This window comes from Erinaceus europaeus, chromosome 8, assembly GCF_950295315.1.
Source record: "Erinaceus europaeus chromosome 8, mEriEur2.1, whole genome shotgun sequence".
NCBI lineage: Eukaryota > Metazoa > Chordata > Mammalia > Eulipotyphla > Erinaceidae > Erinaceus > Erinaceus europaeus.
In genome coordinates this window covers 125,492,651-125,513,546 of record NC_080169.1, presented here as the reverse complement: position 1 = coordinate 125,513,546, position 20,896 = coordinate 125,492,651, and the positions used below count along the sequence as shown (strand labels likewise).

The following is a 20,896-nucleotide window of genomic DNA, read 5'->3' as shown; positions in this document are numbered from 1 at the left end:
GTCACACATAAACACACGGTCACACGCTCACGGTTACGTACGCAGTCACATGCACGATCACACGGTCACGTGTGCACACATCACACAAGCGCAGTCACTTGGTCACACACACACACACCATTCGGGTGTCTGTGACCACAGCACATGAACTTAATTTGTCCCCCTCAGAGGGGGAGAAGTGTCCCTCAGGCCTCATGCTGGGGAGCCCCACCGTGCACCCCCGCACGCCGCACCCCCGCACCCTGCACCCTGTCCCGGCCACCACAGAACTCAACCGCCCAGGTGTCTGCGTCACACCTACACACACGGCACAGACAGACAGACTGAAGACCCGCGGCTATTCGCTGTGCAGATTTCCCAGCCGCCGGCCATCAGACCCGCCGGCCAAGGCTCTGGCCCGGCACCCAGCACTGCAGGGCCCCACGGGTGCTGCCCCCGGGTGGGAGACGCCCATGTGCAAGGCACACTCCAGTGCACACAGGCCCTTCTCCCCGGGGTGCCTGGCGCTAAGGTCCCCTCTGAGAGACGCCCCCGCGGCGCCAAGCTCCGTGAGCCCGACTCCGGTCTCCCCAGGGTGCAGAGATGGGGAGCCGAGCGGGGGGGGGGGGGGGGGGGGGGGGCGGCCCGGTGGTGCTGGGGTGGCGGGCGACCCGGGAGGGAGTCCCACGGGGTCGGAGCGTCAGCTTTCGAGGCAGGACGCGGCCCCAGATGGCTCCCCGCGTGAACGAGGAGGCCCGGGTTCGAGCCCAGCAGCCCCTGCCCCACTGAGGCTGCGCCCCCCCCCCCCCCGACACAGGACAGGACGGGGAGATGGAGACACACTCTGCTGACAGCCCCCCGGGGCCCTTCCTCTGTGAGAAAGCGGGGTCTGGGGTCTGGGGCTCCACTCAGACTAGGGTGCCAGGGACGCTCGGGCCGGGGCTCAGTGGGCTGAGCCCCACCTTGGTTCCGGACACGGGGAATATGGAGGCCTCTGCTGGCTTCCAAGAGAAGCTGCCTTTTATTTCATTTCTAAAACATCCATCCACTTACTAGCGGGAGGGCGGGAGGTGGGACTCACGCGGGGCCTCGCGTGAAGGTTGGGGGTCCCCGCCGCTCAGGCCCTGGCTCTGGACAGCTGCCACCCCTCTGGGGGCGCCCACGCCCTTCACGGCCACACGAGAGCAGAGAGTCCGGTTCCAGCCAGGGCAGAGGCGTCCCCACAGGCTCTCGGGGACAGTGACGCAGTCTGGCGGCCTCCCGGCCGTCACGGGCAGTGGGAGCAGTGAGCGGCGGCGACAGAGGAGGGCTTCACGCGGGACAGGGCACAGGTTCCGCGGCCCAGTGGCCTGCAGGGCGTGTCCTGGGTCCGCATGGGCCCCGATGGCGATGGCGTCCACGGAGAGGCCACGGCGTCTGGGAGCCTCGGGTCGGGCGGGCCCAGCAGACAGACGCCCAGCCCAAGTGCTGGCCAGCGTGGCCTGGGCGGGAGGAAGTCACAGCGCCTTCTGGTGGCCGTTGGCAGCCGGCTTCACGTCCGAGTCCCCAGCCGCACCCGGCAGGTAGAGCTTGTGGAGGCCTGTGGGCGAGTCGGGCGTGAGCAGGAGAGCACAAGGGTAGGCGCAGGGCCGGGCCAACCCACCCCAGAACGGGGTCCCCAATGGAGGCCACCCCCCTGCTACGTGGTCCCCACAGTGCCCACCTCTGGAAGGCCCTGCCCTGTCAGAACGTGTCCTCGTGAGGGTGTGTCGTGGCCCCGTGTGACCTCTATCCCCTCGTGAGGTTGCCTTGACCCCGTGTGACCTCATGTCCCCTCATGAGTGTGCCGTGACCCCGTGTGACCTCATGTCCCCTCGTGAGTGTGCCGTGACCCCGTGTGACCTCATGTCCCCTCGTGAGTGTGCCGTGACCCCGTGTGACCTCATCCCCTCATGAGTGTGCCATGACCCATGTGACCTCATGTCCCCTTGTGAGTGTGCCGTGACCCCCTGTGACCTCATGTCCCATCGTGTGCCGTGACCGTGTGACCTCATGTCCCTCGTGAGGGTGTGCCATGACCCGTGTGACCTCATGTCCCCTTGTGTGTGTGCCGTGACCCCGTGTGACCTCATGTCCCCTCATGAGTGTGCCGTGACCCCGTGTGACCTCATGTCCCCTCGTGAGTGTGCCATGACCCGTGTGACCTCATGTCCCCTTGTGAGTGTGCCGTAACCCCGTGTGACCTCATGTCCCCTTGTGAGTGTGCCGTAACCCCGTGTGACCTCATGTCCCCTCGTGTGTGTGCTGTGACCCCGTGTGACCTCATTTCCCTCGTGAGGGTATGCCGTGGCCCCGAGGACGCAGTGCCACACGGACAGCGGGCAGGGCGGGCACCCGGGCATCACCTAGGGCCTTGAGGAGCTCTTCCCGGACGGCGGAGGTGAACTTGCGCACGAGGCACAGGGTGGTGACCACGGCGAACAGCAGGTTGTAGGCCAGGACGATGTGGAAGTTGCCCAGCCAGTTAAACCTCCCGAAGTCGCCCAGCAGGTCAAAGCGGGTGATGCCTGAGGGAGGAGCCACGACCTGACCAGGGGCGCCCCTCCTCCATGTCCCTGCTGCCCGCGAGTGGCCCCCACCACACCCCGAACCCAGCTGCCCGTCCGCCTCGGGCCCTCCGCCCGGGGTCCTGTGCAGACCTGCCCCCCGCACCCACCCCGGGTCTCTCATGGAGCCTTGGGGCTGCCGCACGGCTGTCTGGCCTGTGGCCCGGCCCCAGGGCAGAGCCATCCAGGGGTCGAGTCCCACAGATACTTTTCTTTTCCATCTTAGTTCCTAGGGCCTGGCGCGGGCGCACATGTTACCATGTCCAGAGCCCCGGGTGCAGGCCCCTGTCTCCACCTGCAGGGGGGAAGCTTCACAAGGGGTGAAGCAGAGCTGTAGGTGTCTCTCTGTCTCTCCCTCTCCGTCTCTGTCTCTTGGATGAAAAAGGCAGCAGTTAGACTGTGCGGGCAGCTACCCCAGCAAGAACCCTGGTGGAGGCAGACGAGAGAAGGGGAGGGGAGGAGAGAGAAGAGGGAGAGGGAGGGAGGAAGGGATGAGAGAGAGACTTAGTTCTTTTGACTGATTTAAAAAAAAAAAAAAAAAACCTCTAGGCTTGGCTATCACTGTGCCCCAAATCCTGGAGGTACAGTGACCCAGCCACGACCCTAAAACCCTTAAAAGGAGGTGAGGCCCTGCTGGGTGCTGTAACAGGAGGTGAGGCCCTGCGGGTGCTGTAACAGGAGGTGAGGCCCTGCTGGTGCTGTAACAGGAGGTGAGGCCCTGCTGGTGCTGTAACAGGAGGTGAGGCCCTGCTGGGTGCTGTGACTGGAGGTGAGGCCCTGCCAGTGCTGTAACAGGAGGTGAGGCCCTGCGGGTGCTGTAACAGGAGGTGAGGCCCTGCTGGTGCTGTAACAGGAGGTGAGGCCCTGCTGGTGCTGTGACTGGAGGTGAGGCCCTGCTGGGTGCTGTGACTGGAGGTGAGGCCCCGCGGGTGCTGTGACTGGAGGTGAGGCCCCGCCGGTGCTGTAACAGGAGGTGAGGCCCTGCTGGTGCTGTGACTGGAGGTGAGGCCCTGCTGGGTGCTGTGACTGGAGGTGAAGCCCTGCTGGTGCTGTAACAGGAGGTGAGGCCCTGCGGGTGCTGTAACAGGAGGTGAGGCCCTGCTGGTGCTGTAACAGGAGGTGAGGCCCTGCTGGTGCTGTAACAGGAGGTGAGGCCCTGCGGGTGCTGTAACAAGAGGTGAGGCCCTGCTGGGTGCTGTGACTGGAGGTGAGGCCCTGCTGGGTGCTGTGACTGGAGGTGAGGCCCTGCCAGTGCTGTAACAGGAGGTGAGGCCCTGCGGGTGCTGTAACAGGAGGTGAGGCCCTGCTGGGTGCTGTAACAGGAGGTGAGGCCCTGCTGGGTGCTGTAACAGGAGGTGAGGCCCTGCTGGTGCTGTAACAGGAGGTGAGGCCCTGCTGGGTGCTGTGACTGGAGGTGAGGCCCTGCTGGTGCTGTAACAGGAGGTGAGGCCCTGCTGGTGCTGTGACTGGAGGTGAGGCCCTGCGGGTGCTGTGACTGGCGGTGAGGCCCTGCGGGTGCTGTAACAGGAGGTGAGGCCCTGCGGGTGCTGTAACAGGAGGTGAGGCCCTGCGGGTGCTGTAACAGGAGGTGAGGCCCTGTGGGTGCTGTAACAGAAGGTGAGGCCCTGCTGGTGCTGTAACAGGAGGTGAGGCCCTGCTGGGTGCTGTGACTGGAGGTGAGGCCCTGCTGGTGCTGTAACAGGAGGTGAGGCCCTGCTGGTGCTGTAACAGGAGGTGAGGCCCTGCAGGTGCTGTAACAGGAGGTGAGGCCCTGCTGGTGCTGTAACAGGAGGTGAGGCCCTGCTGGTGCTGTGACTGGAGGTGAGGCCCTGCGGGTGCTGTAACAGGAGGTGAGGCCCTGCTGGTGCTGTAACAGGAGGTGAGGCCCTGCTGGATGCTGTGACTGGAGGTGAGGCCCTGCTGGTGCTGTAACAGGAGGTGAGGCCCTGCTGGTGCTGTGACTGGCGGTGAGGCCCTGCGGGTGCTGTAACAGGAGGTGAGGCCCTGCTGGATGCTGTGACTGGAGGTGAGGCCCTGCTGGTGCTGTAACAGGAGGTGAGGCCCTGCTGGTGCTGTGACTGGAGGTGAGGCCCTGCGGGTGCTGTAACAGGAGGTGAGGCCCTGCGGGTGCTGTAACAGGAGGTGAGGCCCTGCTGGGTGCTGTGACTGGAGGTGAGGCCCTGCTGGTGCTGTAACAGGAGGTGAGGCCCTGCTGGGTGCTGTGACTGGAGGTGAGGCCCTGCTGGTGCTGTAACAGGAGGTGAGGCCCTGCTGGTGCTGTGACTGGAGGTGAGGCCCTGCGGGTGCTGTAACAGGAGGTGAGGCCCTGCTGGTGCTGTAACAGGAGGTGAGGCCCTGCTGGTGCTGTAACAGGAGGTGAGGCCCTGCGGGTGCTGTAACAGGAGGTGAGGCCCTGCGGGTGCTGTAACAGGAGGTGAGGCCCTGCGGGTGCTGTAACAGGAGGTGAGGTCCTGCTGGGTGCTGTGACTGGCGGTGAGGCCCTGCTGGTGCTGTAACAGGAGGTGAGGCCCTGCTGGTGCTGTAACAGGAGGTGAGGCCCTGCTGGTGCTGTAACAGGAGGTGAGGCCCTGCGGGTGCTGTAACAGGAGGTGAGGCCCTGCGGGTGCTGTAACAGGAGGTGAGGCCCTGCGGGTGCTGTAACAGGAGGTGAGGCCCTGCTGGGTGCTGTGACTGGAGGTGAGGCCCTGCGGGTGCTGTAACAGGAGGTGAGGCCCTGCTGGTGCTGTAACAGGAGGTGAGGCCCTGCGTGTGCTGTAACAGGAGGTGAGGCCCTGCTGGGTGCTGTGACTGGCGGTGAGGCCCTGCTGGTGCTGTAACAGGAGGTGAGGCCCTGCTGGTGCTGTAACAGGAGGTGAGGCCCTGCTGGTGCTGTAACAGGAGGTGAGGCCCTGCTGGGTGCTGTGACTGGAGGTGAGGCCCTGCTGGTGCTGTAACAGGAGGTGAGGCCCTGCTGGTGCTGTGACTGGAGGTGAGGCCCTGCGGGTGCTGTGACTGGCGGTGAGGCCCTGCGGGTGCTGTAACAGGAGGTGAGGCCCTGCGGGTGCTGTAACAGGAGGTGAGGCCCTGCGGGTGCTGTAACAGGAGGTGAGGCCCTGTGGGTGCTGTAACAGAAGGTGAGGCCCTGCTGGTGCTGTAACAGGAGGTGAGGCCCTGCTGGGTGCTGTGACTGGAGGTGAGGCCCTGCTGGTGCTGTAACAGGAGGTGAGGCCCTGCTGGTGCTGTAACAGGAGGTGAGGCCCTGCAGGTGCTGTAACAGGAGGTGAGGCCCTGCTGGTGCTGTAACAGGAGGTGAGGCCCTGCTGGTGCTGTGACTGGAGGTGAGGCCCTGCGGGTGCTGTAACAGGAGGTGAGGCCCTGCTGGTGCTGTAACAGGAGGTGAGGCCCTGCTGGATGCTGTGACTGGAGGTGAGGCCCTGCTGGTGCTGTAACAGGAGGTGAGGCCCTGCTGGTGCTGTGACTGGCGGTGAGGCCCTGCGGGTGCTGTAACAGGAGGTGAGGCCCTGCTGGATGCTGTGACTGGAGGTGAGGCCCTGCTGGTGCTGTAACAGGAGGTGAGGCCCTGCTGGTGCTGTGACTGGAGGTGAGGCCCTGCGGGTGCTGTAACAGGAGGTGAGGCCCTGCGGGTGCTGTAACAGGAGGTGAGGCCCTGCTGGGTGCTGTGACTGGAGGTGAGGCCCTGCTGGTGCTGTAACAGGAGGTGAGGCCCTGCTGGGTGCTGTGACTGGAGGTGAGGCCCTGCTGGTGCTGTAACAGGAGGTGAGGCCCTGCTGGTGCTGTGACTGGCGGTGAGGCCCTGCGGGTGCTGTAACAGGAGGTGAGGCCCTGCTGGTGCTGTAACAGGAGGTGAGGCCCTGCTGGTGCTGTAACAGGAGGTGAGGCCCTGCGGGTGCTGTAACAGGAGGTGAGGCCCTGCGGGTGCTGTAACAGGAGGTGAGGCCCTGCGGGTGCTGTAACAGGAGGTGAGGTCCTGCTGGGTGCTGTGACTGGCGGTGAGGCCCTGCTGGTGCTGTAACAGGAGGTGAGGCCCTGCTGGTGCTGTAACAGGAGGTGAGGCCCTGCTGGTGCTGTAACAGGAGGTGAGGCCCTGCGGGTGCTGTAACAGGAGGTGAGGCCCTGCGGGTGCTGTAACAGGAGGTGAGGCCCTGCGGGTGCTGTAACAGGAGGTGAGGCCCTGCTGGGTGCTGTGACTGGAGGTGAGGCCCTGCGGGTGCTGTAACAGGAGGTGAGGCCCTGCTGGTGCTGTAACAGGAGGTGAGGCCCTGCGTGTGCTGTAACAGGAGGTGAGGCCCTGCTGGGTGCTGTGACTGGCGGTGAGGCCCTGCTGGTGCTGTAACAGGAGGTGAGGCCCTGCTGGTGCTGTAACAGGAGGTGAGGCCCTGCTGGTGCTGTAACAGGAAGTGAGGCCCTGCGGGTGCTGTAACAGGAGGTGAGGCCCTGCTGGTGCTGTAACAGGAGGTGAGGCCCTGCTGGATGCTGTGACTGGAGGTGAGGCCCTGCTGGTGCTGTAACAGGAGGTGAGGCCCTGCTGGGTGCTGTGACTGGAGGTGAGGCCCTGCTGGTGCTGTAACAGGAGGTGAGGCCCTGCCGGTGCTGTGACTGGAGGTGAGGCCCTGCCAGTGCTGTAACAGGAGGTGAGGCCCTGCCGGTGCTGTACCTGGAGGTGAGGCCCTGCTGGGTGCTGTGACTGGAGGTGAGGCCCTGCGGGTGCTGTGACTGGAGGTGAGGCCCTGCGGGTGCTGTTACTGGAGGTGAGGCCCTGCTGGGTGCTGTGACTGGAGGTGAGGCCCCGCGGGTGCTGTGACTGGAGGTGAGGCCCCGCCGGTGCTGTAACAGGAGGTGAGGCCCCGCCGGTGCTGTAACAGGAGGTGAGGCCCTGCTGGTGCTGTAACTGGAGGTGAGGCCCTGCTGGTGCTGTAACTGGAGGTGAGGCCCTGCTGGGTGCTGTGACTGGAGGTGAGGCCCTGCTGGTGCTGTAACAGGAGGTGAGGCCCTGCAGGTGCTGTAACAGGAGGTGAGGCCCTGCTGGTGCTGTAACAGGAGGTGAGGCCCTGCTGGTGCTGTAACAGGAGGTGAGGCCCTGCTGGTGCTGTAACAGGAGGTGAGGCCCTGCTGGTGCTGTAACAGGAGGTGAGGCCCTGCTGGTGCTGTGACTGGAGGTGAGGCCCTGCTGGTGCTGTAACAGGAGGTGAGGCCCTGCTGGGTGCTGTGACTGGAGGTGAGGCCCTGCTGGTGCTGTAACAGGAGGTGAGGCCCTGCTGGTGCTGTGACTGAAGGTGAGGCCCTGCGGGTGCTGTAACAGGAGGTGAGGCCCTGCTGGTGCTGTAACAGGAGGTGAGGCCCTGCTGGGTGCTGTGACTGGAGGTGAGGCCCTGCTGGTGCTGTAACAGGAGGTGAGGCCCTGCTGGGTGCTGTGACTGGAGGTGAGGCCCTGCTGGTGCTGTAACAGGAGGTGAGGCCCTGCTGGGTGCTGTGACTGGAGGTGAGGCCCTGCCAGTGCTGTAACAGGAGGTGAGGCCCTGCCGGTGCTGTACCTGGAGGTGAGGCCCTGCTGGGTGCTGTGACTGGAGGTGAGGCCCTGCGGGTGCTGTGACTGGAGGTGAGGCCCTGCGGGTGCTGTGACTGGAGGTGAGGCCCTGCTGGGTGCTGTGACTGGAGGTGAGGCCCCGCGGGTGCTGTGACTGGAGGTGAGGCCCCGCCGGTGCTGTAACAGGAGGTGAGGCCCTGCTGGTGCTGTAACTGGAGGTGAGGCCCTGCTGGGTGCTGTGACTGGAGGTGAGGCCCTGCTGGTGCTGTAACAGGAGGTGAGGCCCTGCAGGTGCTGTAACAGGAGGTGAGGCCCTGCTGGTGCTGTAACAGGAGGTGAGGCCCTGCTGGTGCTGTAACAGGAGGTGAGGCCCTGCGGGTGCTGTAACAGGAGGTGAGGCCCTGCTGGTGCTGTAACAGGAGGTGAGGCCCTGCTGGGTGCTGTGACTGGAGGTGAGGCCCTGCTGGGTGCTGTGACTGGAGGTGAGGCCCTGCCAGTGCTGTAACAGGAGGTGAGGCCCTGCTGGTGCTGTAACAGGAGGTGAGGCCCTGCTGGGTGCTGTAACAGGAGGTGAGGCCCTGCTGGGTGCTGTAACAGGAGGTGAGGCCCTGCTGGTGCTGTAACAGGAGGTGAGGCCCTGCTGGGTGCTGTGACTGGAGGTGAGGCCCTGCTGGTGCTGTAACAGGAGGTGAGGCCCTGCTGGTGCTGTGACTGGAGGTGAGGCCCTGCGGGTGCTGTGACTGGCGGTGAGGCCCTGCGGGTGCTGTAACAGGAGGTGAGGCCCTGCGGGTGCTGTAACAGGAGGTGAGGCCCTGCGGGTGCTGTAACAGGAGGTGAGGCCCTGTGGGTGCTGTAACAGAAGGTGAGGCCCTGCTGGTGCTGTAACAGGAGGTGAGGCCCTGCTGGGTGCTGTGACTGGAGGTGAGGCCCTGCTGGTGCTGTAACAGGAGGTGAGGCCCTGCTGGTGCTGTAACAGGAGGTGAGGCCCTGCAGGTGCTGTAACAGGAGGTGAGGCCCTGCTGGTGCTGTAACAGGAGGTGAGGCCCTGCTGGTGCTGTGACTGGAGGTGAGGCCCTGCGGGTGCTGTAACAGGAGGTGAGGCCCTGCTGGTGCTGTAACAGGAGGTGAGGCCCTGCTGGATGCTGTGACTGGAGGTGAGGCCCTGCTGGTGCTATAACAGGAGGTGAGGCCCTGCTGGTGCTGTGACTGGCGGTGAGGCCCTGCGGGTGCTGTAACAGGAGGTGAGGCCCTGCTGGATGCTGTGACTGGAGGTGAGGCCCTGCTGGTGCTGTAACAGGAGGTGAGGCCCTGCTGGTGCTGTGACTGGAGGTGAGGCCCTGCGGGTGCTGTAACAGGAGGTGAGGCCCTGCTGGTGCTGTAACAGGAGGTGAGGCCATGCTGGGTGCTGTGACTGGCGGTGAGGCCCTGCTGGTGCTGTAACAGGAGGTGAGGCCCTGCTGGTGCTGTAACAGGAGGTGAGGCCCTGCGGGTGCTGTAACAGGAGGTGAGGCCCTGCGGGTGCTGTAACAGGAGGTGAGGCCCTGCGGGTGCTGTAACAGGAGGTGAGGCCCTGCTGGGTGCTGTGACTGGAGGTGAGGCCCTGCTGGTGCTGTAACAGGAGGTGAGGACCTGCTGGTGCTGTGACTGGAGGTGAGGCCCTGCGGGTGCTGTAACAGGAGGTGAGGCCCTGCTGGTGCTGTAACAGGAGGTGAGGCCCTGCTGGGTGCTGTGACTGGAGGTGAGGCCCTGCTGGTGCTGTAATAGGAGGTGAGGCCCTGCTGGGTGCTGTGCCTGGAGGTGAGGCCCTGCTGGTGCTGTAACAGGAGGTGAGGCCCTGTTGGGTGCTGTGACTGGAGGTGAGGCCCTGCTGGTGCTGTAACAGGAGGTGAGGCCCTGCTGGGTGCTGTGACTGGAGGTGAGGCCCTGCCAGTGCTGTAACAGGAGGTGAGGCCCTGCTGGTGCTGTGACTGGCGGTGAGGCCCTGCGGGTGCTGTAACAGGAGGTGAGGCCCTGTTGGTGCTGTGACTGGCGGTGAGGCCCTGCGGGTGCTGTAACAGGAGGTGAGGCCCTGCGGGTGCTGTAACAGGAGGTGAGGCCCTGCTGGTGCTGTAACAGGAGGTGAGGTCCTGCTGGGTGCTGTGACTGGAGGTGAGGCCCTGCTGGTGCTGTAACAGGAGGTGAGGCCCTGCTGGGTGCTGTGACTGGAGGTGAGGCCCTGCTGGTGCTGTAACAGGAGGTGAGGCCCTGCTGGTGCTGTGACTGGAGGTGAGGCCCTGCGGGTGCTGTAACAGGAGGTGAGGCCCTGCTGGTGCTGTAACAGGAGGTGAGGCCCTGCGGGTGCTGTAACAGGAGGTGAGGCCCTGATGGTGCTGTGACTGGCGGTGAGGCCCTGCGGGTGCTTTAACAGGAGGTGAGGCCCTGTTGGTGCTGTGACTGGCGGTGAGGCCCTGCGGGTGCTGTAACAGGAGGTGAGGCCCTGCAGGTGCTGTAACAGGAGGTGAGGCCCTGCTGGTGCTGTAACAGGAGGTGAGGCCCTGCTGGTGCTGTAACAGGAGGTGAGGCCCTGCTGGTGCTGTAACAGGAGGTGAGGCCCTGCTGGTGCTGTGACTGGCGGTGAGGCCCTGCGGGTGCTGTAACAGGAGGTGAGGCCCTGCGGGTGCTGTAACAGGAGGTGAGGCCCTGCGGGTGCTGTAACAGGAGGTGAGGCCCTGCGGGTGCTGTAACAGGAGGTGAGGCCCTGCGGGTGCTGTAACAGGAGGTGAGGCCCTGCTGGTGCTGTAACAGGAGGTGAGGCCCTGCTGGTGCTGTAACAGGAGGTGAGGCCCTGCTGGTGCTGTAACAGGAGGTGAGGCCCTGCTGGGTGCTGTGACTGGAGGTGAGGCCCTGCGGGTGCTGTAACAGGAGGTGAGGCCCTGCTGGTGCTGTAACAGGAGGTGAGGCCCTGCTGGGTGCTGTGACTGGAGGTGAGGCCCTGCTGGTGCTGTAACAGGAGGTGAGGTCCTGCTGGGTGCTGTGACTGGAGGTGAGGCCCTGCTGGTGCTGTAACAGGAGGTGAGGCCCTGCTGGTGCTGTGACTGGCGGTGAGGCCCTGCGGGTGCTGTAACAGGAGGTGAGGCCCTGCGGGTGCTGTAACAGGAGGTGAGGCCCTGCTGGTGCTGTAACAGGAGGTGAGGCCCTGCTGGGTGCTGTGACTGGAGGTGAGGCCCTGCTGGTGCTGTAACAGGAGGTGAGGCCCTGCTGGTGCTGTGACTGGAGGTGAGGCCCTGCGGGTGCTGTAACAGGAGGTGAGGCCCTGCTGGTGCTGTAACAGGAGGTGAGGCCCTGCTGGGTGCTGTGACTGGAGGTGAGGCCCTGCTGGTGCTGTAACAGGAGGTGAGGCCCTGCTGGGTGCTGTGACTGGAGGTGAGGCCCTGCTGGTGCTGTAACAGGAGGTGAGGCCCTGCTGGGTGCTGTGACTGGAGGTGAGGCCCTGCTGGTGCTGTAACAGGAGGTGAGGCCCTGCTGGTGCTGTGACTGGCGGTGAGGCCCTGCGGGTGCTGTAACAGGAGGTGAGGCCCTGCGGGTGCTGTGACTGGCGGTGAGGGCCTGCTGGTGCTGTAACAGGAGGTGAGGTCCTGCTGGGTGCTGTGACTGGAGGTGAGGCCCTGCTGGTGCTGTAACAGGAGGTGAGGCCCTGCTGGGTGCTGTGACTGGAGTTGAGGCCCTGCTGGTGCTGTAACAGGAGGTGAGGCCCTGCTGGTGCTGTGACTGGAGGTGAGGCCCTGCGGGTGCTGTAACAGGAGGTGAGGCCCTGCTGGTGCTGTAACAGGAGGTGAGGCCCTGCGGGTGCTGTAACAGGAGGTGAGGCCCTGATGGTGCTGTGACTGGCGGTGAGGCCCTGCGGGTGCTTTAACAGGAGGTGAGGCCCTGTTGGTGCTGTGACTGGCGGTGAGGCCCTGCGGGTGCTGTAACAGGAGGTGAGGCCCTGCAGGTGCTGTAACAGGAGGTGAGGCCCTGCTGGTGCTGTAACAGGAGGTGAGGCCCTGCTGGTGCTGTAACAGGAGGTGAGGCCCTGCTGGTGCTGTAACAGGAGGTGAGGCCCTGCTGGTGCTGTGACTGGCGGTGAGGCCCTGCGGGTGCTGTAACTGGAGGTGAGGCCCTGTTGGTGCTGTGACTGGCGGTGAGGCCCTGCAGGTGCTGTAACAGGAGGTGAGGCCCTGCGGGTGCTGTAACAGGAGGTGAGGCCCTGCGGGTGCTGTAACAGGAGGTGAGGCCCTGCGGGTGCTGTAACAGGAGGTCAGGCCCTGCGGGTGCTGTAACAGGAGGTGAGGCCCTGCTGGTGCTGTAACAGGAGGTGAGGCCCTGCTGGTGCTGTAACAGGAGGTGAGGCCCTGCTGGTGCTGTAACAGGAGGTGAGGCCCTGCTGGGTGCTGTGACTGGAGGTGAGGTCCTGCGGGTGCTTCCTTAAGCAGGAGGACTGAATGGTTCACTCTAAACTTCAGCCCACTTCTCCCTCACCCTGTGTGGCCACCTGGGTCTGACTCCATGTGGCCTGCTCTGCTGACACCCCTTCCCAGCGAGGAAAAGCGACAGCAGCGACACTGGCAGGCCGAGCTGCATCTCACACGGGGACAGAGGCTTCCGTGAGGGCGGGAGTCATGCGGGGCGAGGCCCAGCGGCCAGGCACCGGCTTCCATCATGAAATAATGGCGCCCTGGGGACAGCCGCGCCCGTCGTGCCCCCACGTCCGGCCGGCACTGTTGTCGGCACGGCTCCCTGAATAAAGAGCGGCCTCTATTCAGCCAGTGAAAGAGCGCAGGACAAAGCAGAGCCGCTTCCCGGCCACGGCTCCCACCTGCGCGTCAGTCAATAGGCCTCCTGTTCCCTCACCTGAGTCAACTCTGCGAGCAGAAGCACGTCCACAACCAGAGGAGCCATGGGAGCCGGGCCTGGCGCACCAAGGGGTCATGAAAGGGACTCAAGACATAGCGACACGGTGAGCCGTGTGGCTGACAGCCGTGCCGGGACGTGGGGCCACACGGGCACCAGCGTGGGGGGCAGATCCGTGACTCAGTGTCCTCTGGTGGGCGCTGAGCCAGCCCCCGGCCCCAGGACTCTCCCAGGGGCTCCCAGGCCTCCTGGAGAAGATCCGTCTGAGACCATAACAAAAGGAACAGGTGTGACTTGGCGAGGACAGGGCAGTCCACTGCCAGGCGTGCTGATGGCAGGGTCAGTGCTCTGCCCACTTGACAAGAACTCTTGGACCCGGGTTCCTCAGAGCCCACAGGGGGCCTGTGGGTGGGGGCCTGGGCGCCGGTCAGCTTTTCTGAGCTGGGTCCTCACTCAGCATGTCCCAATCCAGGTGGAGAAGAGAGGCCGGAATCAACCCCAATCTGGACAGAAGTGTTTTAAAGCCCTTTCTGGGGAGCCAGGCGGTGGCGCAGTGGGTTAAGCACACGTGGCGCAAAGCGCACGCAGGGACCGGCATAAGGATCCCGGTTCGAGCCCCCGGCTCCCCACCTGCAGGGGAGTCGCTGCATAGGCGGTGAAGCAGGTCTGCAGGTGTCTGTCTTTCTCTCCCCCTCTCTGTCTTCCCCTCCTCTCTCCATTTCTCTCTGTCCTGTCCAACAACGAGACATCAATAACTACAACAACAATAAACAATGGCAACAAAAGAGAATAAATAAATTACAGGAAAAAAACACGGGGGTCGGGTGGTGGCACAGTGGGTTAAGCACAGGTGGCACAAGGTGCAGGGAGCGGCATAAGGATCCCGGTTCGAGCCCCGGCTCCCCACCTGCAGGGGAGTCGCTTCCCAGCCAGTGAAGCAGGTCTGCAGGTGTCTGTCTTTCTCTCCCCTCTCTGTCTTCCCCTCCTCTCTCCATTTCTCTCTGTCCTATCCAACAACAATGACATCAATTACCACAACAATGTTAAACAACAAGAGCAACAAAAGGGAAAATGAATAAATATTAAAAATTAAAAAAAATAGATTTAAAAAAAAAAAAGCCCTCTCTGCCCAGGCCCGGCCTCAGACAGCACAGGTCAGTGATGCTGCCAGGAGGCAGTGCCCATGGGCCAGGCCTCGGGGCCCAGCGCAGAGCCGACCGGCATCTGTGCAGAGTGAAGCCCCCCCGGGACCCAGGGTGGCACGCCAGCATCATGGGCACCCTCTCTTCGGCTCAGGAGCGAGAAGGAAGACCAGGGCATTGACCAGGGGCCACGGAGGACCCAACTAGACCCCCTCATCTCCCCTCCAGGAGAGGAAAGACAGGTGGCACGGGGAGCACAGGACAAGACAGACTGCCCACCTCAGAAGACGGCAGCCGCTCTGAAGACACGCAGCCACGCCAGCTGAAGAGAGAGGCAAACGGCATCGCGGAACTGGGGGTCATGCCCGGCAGCCCGGCGTCTGTGAGGAGCCCTGGGAGGGGGAGCTCACACGTATGGCTGCAAGGCCCATGAGAAGCACTAAAGGAAGCCCCCAGAGCCCAGCGGCGCCGAGTGCCGAGACCGCCGGGCAGCGGCCTCACGCTCTCGTCAGACTTTGTGCATGAGGTGAGCGACCAGCGGTCTCTTTAAGATGCGGGGGGAGAGAACGCCGGCCGACAGCCCCATACCTAGCAAAAGTGCCTTCAGGGTGAGGGAGAATAAGATGTCTCACACAGCGCTGGGAATCTGTCCCTAGCAGACCCGCATCGCAGAGACCCTTACATCACTGATGAAAACACTTGCCGGCTATGGCCAAAGTTCTAGACTGTAAGCCACAAACAGATATTCAAACGGTGGCCAAACAGATCAGAAAGGGGTGAAAGGAAGTCATATATTTTTTTTATATTTATTTCTTTTTTCCTCTTTTTAATATTTATTTATTCCCTTTTGCTGCCCTTGTTGTTTTATTGTTGTTGTTATTGATGTCATTGTCGTTGGATAGGACAGAGGGAAATGGAGAGAGGAGGGGAAGACAGAGAGGGGGAGAGAAAGACAGACACCTGCAGACCTGCTTCACCGCCTGGGAAGCGACTCCCCTGCAGGGGGGGAGCCGGGGGCTCGAACCGGGATCCTTACGCCGGTCCTTGCGCTTTGTGCCAAGGTGCGCTTAACCCGCTGCGCCACCGCCCGACCCCCAGGAAGTCATATTTTTAATGCTTTTTATCCATAGTCAAACGGACACAAAGCACTGGGGTGTGGGAGAGACAGAAAGTAAACAGTAAGGAGATACAGTCACACAGAAGCCCGTCACCCCGTGTGACTCTGGCCTGAGCCTCCCGTGGAGACGCTCACAGGCAAACTGACTGGCCTGGTGATGGGTGGAGTGGCTGGTTGATTTCAAAGGCTGTGTGACGCCCACAAGAAAGCATCTAAATCTGAAGACGGCGGCAGATTCGGCTTTAAGGAAGGGGGCAGAAAGCTTCGCCTCGCGTGAGACACACAGGCAGAGGAGCATGTTGGCATGGAAAGCACCAGGGCTCAGGCTGAGCACCTTGGGCAGGACAGGCCGGCGCTTCCCCGAGTCGCAGCTGCAAGAAGCGCGTGTTAGCCCTGGTCAAGGGAGCAGAAAAGACTGTGCTGTCAACGTCCGCTTCAAAGCTAAGGGTGGTATGCAGGATTAAAATATCACCATCTGAATCGGAATCATAAAGAGTTAAAATCACTAAGAGGCCATAAAAACTCTAAATTTGTGCTTCTAATGTCACCCTGCAGAGTACACAGACCACCGATGAGACAAGGAGAGTCCCCCCCAAAGAATGGGGGTGGGGAGGGGAGGGAGGGAGGGGAGGGCGGGGGGCAGGAGGCAAGGCAGGAGAGGGCAGGCAGGGCAGATTGGCAAGGACACGCCGGCAGGAGCGCAGACCGGAGACCCTGGCAGGCCGTCCCACGCGCAGGCAGCAGGCCAGACTGAGCGGAGACGAGCCTCCTGCACCGGGCGTCTGGCGGCACGCAGGGCACACACCCTCGCCGCACGGCGCCCACTGCAGACCAGTCACAGCACACGGTTCTGGGCGCAGCTCCATGGGGGGAGACGCACTGCACAGTCCTTGCTCAAGCTGAGAGGAGGACAGCTGCCGGGGCCTATCAGAGTCGGGGCGACGGGGCTGACTGGCCTCCACGGCCTCCGGTGAGGCGCTCGGCTTCAGTTCATGGGGAGCGACACGCGCCACCAAGGCGAGCAAAGCAAAGCCAGTTTTAAGAGAAAAGAGTCCAGAAAAATCTATGAAACTCAACGTCGGTCCTTTGAGAAGAGCAAGAGAATAAGCAACGAGGGAGTCGGGCGGTGGCGCAGCGGGTTAAGCGCAGGTGGCGCGAAGCGCAAGGACCGGCGGAAGGATCCCGGTTCAAGCCCCCGGCTCCCCACCTGCAGGGGAGTCGCTTCCCAGGTGGTCTGTCTTTCTCTCCCCCTCTCTGTCTTCCCCTCCTCTCTCCATTTCCCTCTGTCCTATCCAACAACAACGACATCAATAACAATAGTAACTACAACAACAATAAAAAACAACAAGGGCAACAAAAGGGAAAATAATAAATATTAAAAAGAAAAAGAAAGGAAATGAGCACCCTGACAGGAAATCCGGTGAGCAGTATCAGCTGCAGGACGCGTGCGGCCAGGCACCGCCCCGCTTGCTGGTCTGGGAGCAGCCCCACTGGCAGGTGCCGAGGCTCTGGCACTCTGCTCCGGCCTGCCAGCCCTCCTCTCTCCCGTCTCTCTCTGTGTAGTAAGCAGGTCTCTTTTTAAGGGTGCTACTCTGGCTTCACTCTGCCCATGTGAAGGTCTCCTATGTGGCAGATAAATCTCTTTTTTTGCCTCCTGGGTGATCACCGGGGCTCTGTGCAGCACTAGGAATCCACTGCTCCCGGAGGCCATTTTGTCCATTTTCATGCTGTCATCATAGTTGGATAGGACAGAGAGACATGGAGAGAGGAGGGGAAGACAGAGAGGGGGAGAGAAAGACAGACACCTGCAGACCTGCTTCACCGCCTGGGAAGCGACTCCCCTGCAGGTGGGGAGCCGGGGGCTCGAACCGGGATCCTTAAGCTTCACACTATGTGCGCTTAACCTGGTGTGCTACCACCTGGCCCCGCATGATAAATCATTTTAAAGGCTGATAAAGGGACTTTAAATAAAATGTCAGTATCACAGGGAGGTGGAAGACTCAAACCATGTATAACAACTGTGCCGTGACCACAAACACCACAACAAAATGATTTACAAGTAAATCCCTTAAAAGACGCCTGGGCTTACTCAAGGACAGGTGAGCAGAGTGGTTAGATCACTCCACTCGGAGGAAGGAGGGAAGGAAGGAGGGAGGGAGGAAGGAAAGGGGAGGGAGAGAGGAGGAAGGAGGAAGGAAAGGGGAGGGAGGGAGGGGAAGGAGGGAGGGACTTGTTACCTCTCTGCCAACGTGAACCCCAGGCCCCGCCTTCACCGATGATGAACCGAAATAAGAAAACCCAGTTCTGTGGGGCCAGGCGGCGGTGCACCAGGTAGAGCGCACACGTCACTCTACACAAGGACCCAGGTTCAAGCCCCTGGTACCCACCTGCAGGGGACAGCTGCGTGAGGGGTGAAGCAGGGCTGCAGGCGCTCCCCCCAACCCCTTCCCTCTCAAGTTCTCTGTCCTATCCAATGAGATGAATAGATTAATCAATGGATTAATTGTGTCTCTTTCTCCTGACCTTCCACATCCCTCTCAATGGTCCTCTCTATTAAAAAATTAAACTTACAAGCCCACTAAGAGCCAGGGGTTCACCAGGCAGGCACCAAGCCCCAGAAATAACCCAGGTGGCGGGAGCCGGGCGGTGGCGCAGCGGGTTAAGCACACGTGGCGCAAACCTCAAGGACCGGTGTCAGGATCCCGGTTCGAGCCCCCGGCTCCCCACCTGCAGGGGAGTCGCTTCACAGGTGGTGAAGCAGGTCTGCAGGTGTCTGTCTTTCTCTCCCCCTCTCTGTCTTCCCCTCCTCTCTCCATTTCTCTCTGTCCTGTCCAACAATGACATCAATAACAACAACAACAATAATAACCACAACAATAAAACAAGGGCAACACAAGGGAAAATGAATAAATAAAATGTTTAGATATAAAAGATAACCCTGGTGGCAAAACAGAGAGAGAGAGAAAGAGAGAGGGAGGGAGAGCTAGAGAGAGAGAGAGAGCCCTGTTCTGCAAACACTTGCTGCCTGGGTCCACGCGGGCTCTCATGAGCGGCTGTGGAGCTGGGCCTAAGAACACTGGGTCCCTGCCTGTGTCGCACGGGTTCTCGCCGTGCACGCGGTGGTGAGTGACGGCGGGAGAGGCTGCCAAAGGCTGGGAAGCTCACATCAGCAGTAAGGGGCACCTGGCGTCTCCGGAGCTGCAGGGGACCAGCACGGGCCCCACAGCTCAGCCCAGCACCTGGCGGAGTCCACACACACACACACACACACAACAGACACTCATACACACACACACACTCACACACACAACACACACACACACACTCACACACACACACACACACACTCACACACTCACACACACTCACACACACATACACTCACACACATACATACACACACACACACACACACACACTCACACACACTCACTCACACACACACACACACACACACTCACACACACATACACTCACACACATACATACACACACACACACACACTCACACACACACATACATACACACACACACACACACACACACACTCACACACACACACTCACACACACCTGTCACTTGGAGCTCGGGCTCAGCCTGGGGCGGCTGCGACACTGGGTCTGTGCTCCTGGAGACGGGGCGTTGTCTGCACGTCCGCAGGGGAGCAGCAGGACCCCCACAGCAGTCTCGGAGAGACAGCGCCCGCACCCAATGCCAGGGCGAGCCGCCCTAAGCAGAGCCACTAAGTCGAACACACGGATGTCGACACACAAGAACAACAAGATGGCGCGTCGCCAGCAGGCGGGTCCCTCCTGGCGTGAAGGTGGGCGCGACAGACGTGGGACCTGGCGGGACCCTCTCCCAGGAGCAGAGGGTGCAGACCCACACCCCAGGCGGGAAGAGGGGCGCCCTCCACCTGGGGACAGCCCCGTGTCCACACCAGCAGAGCAGCTCACTTCACGGCAGACTAAAGGCGCAACGTCCTCCGATGGGCGGAAGGACACGCCTGCTGCCCTCGCTCTTCGCGGCTCTGCGGCTCGAGACAGCGCCACAGAGCCAGCTGCAGTGGCGGGCCTGGGGGAAGAGGACTGTCTCCACTCACACACGCCGTGGGCCCGGGGATAAGACCAGCGAGAGCTGCACGGCGCTGGGACTGGCGGGAGCCTAATGGGGCTGCAGAGGACAGTGGCAGGACCGAGGGCCGGGCGGTGGGGCGCCGGTTAAGCACAGAGGACCAGGCACAAGGCCCCGTCCCCACCTGCAGCGGAGGCTTCACGAGCGGTGACGCGGGGCTGCAGGTGTCTCTCTGTCTCTCTCCATCTCTCCCCTGCTTATCTCTCTCTACAAAAGCAAAGGTTGAGGGCACCTGGTCAAGCGCATATATCACAGCACACAAGGACCCGGGTTCAAGCCCCAGCTCCCCACCTGCAGGGGGAGGCTTCACGAGCAGTGAAGCGGGGCTGCAGGGGTCTCTCTCCCCTCCTCTCTCCATTTCTCTCTGTCCTGTCCAATTTTGAAAAAATGGAAAAAATTGGGAGTCGGGCGGTAGCGCAGCGGGTTAAGCGCAGGTGGCGTGAAGCACAAGGACCGGCATGAGGGTCCCGGTTCGAGCCCCTGGCTCCCCACCTGCAGGGGAGTCGCTTCCCAGGCGGTGAAGCAGGTCTGCAGGTGTCTGTCTTTCTCTCCCCCTCTCTGTCTTCCCCTCCCCTCTCCATTTCTCTCTGTCCTATCCAACAATGACGACAACAATAATATCTACAACAATAAAACAACAAGGGCAACAAAAGGGAATAAATAAAATAATTTTTTTTTTAAATGGAAAAAATGGCCTCCAGGAGCAGTGGATTTGTAGCACTGGCACCGAGCCCCAGTGATAACCCTGGAGGCAGAAGAGAGAGAGACAGAGAGAGAGAGAGAGAGAGAGAGAGACAGAGAAATAAAAATAGTAATAAAAAATCAAAAAGGAAACAAAAAAATATATATATATACTTTTTTTTTTCTACCAGAGCACTGATCAGCTCTGGTTTATGTTGGTGCAGGGGATTGAACCTGGGACTTTGAAGCCTCAGGCATGACAGTCTGTTTGCGTAACCATTATGCTATCTACCCCTGCCCAGAGATAAAAAATTTTTTTTAAAGAAACAAAATACTAAGAGAGAGACGGCCTCCACCCGAGAGCCTGCCGTCCCTGGACACTGTCCACCCGGCCAGACGCGAGGCGCTCCGGCCCGTCAGCCTCTCCTACGGGAAGCCGGGCAGGCCCACCTGGGGCTCCTCCAGGCAGTGCTCCTTGTCGGAATTCCTGCCGTGAAAGGTGCTCCTGGCAAACTGAGCTTAAGGCACCTTCGTCGAGGGCTGCGTCAGCGACTGTCCTCAGAAAGGACTCTGCCCAGAGACCAGGGGCAGCCGCACAGGACAAGCCTTTCTGGTTCTTAAAAGCCTGGACATGCACATTCAGATGCAGCTGCAGACACGCCATCACCAAGCAGACTCCTGCCGTCGCCCCAGGCCCCTGCAAACACCACCGCGAGGAGGCGGCTGAGCTGTGCGGGGCGTTTAGCTCGGGCTCCGGGGCTGCTCTCTGCCAGGGTGAGCGTGGCTTTGCCGTGTGCTCCTGTGCACATCAAAGGGCCTCGCGCACCAGCGTGGGGGAACCTG

General features: G+C 61.7%; 1 protein-coding gene across 4 annotated transcripts in view; it reads right to left on the bottom strand.

The window, feature by feature from the left end:
* Positions 1-981: 981 nt before the first annotated feature.
* The window catches only part of LMBR1 (limb development membrane protein 1), a 129,519-nt gene continuing 109,604 nt past the window's right edge, over positions 982-20,896 (bottom strand). For all 4 annotated transcript variants that reach the window (XM_060196889.1, XM_060196890.1, XM_060196887.1 and 1 more), the window contains 2 exons: positions 2,364-2,525; positions 982-1,558 (listed from right to left, as the gene is read on the bottom strand). In XM_060196889.1, coding sequence (XP_060052872.1) covers positions 1,476-1,558; positions 2,364-2,525 — 245 coding nt within the window. In that variant the 3' untranslated portion in view covers positions 982-1,475. The remainder of the gene's footprint in view (positions 1,559-2,363; positions 2,526-20,896) is intronic.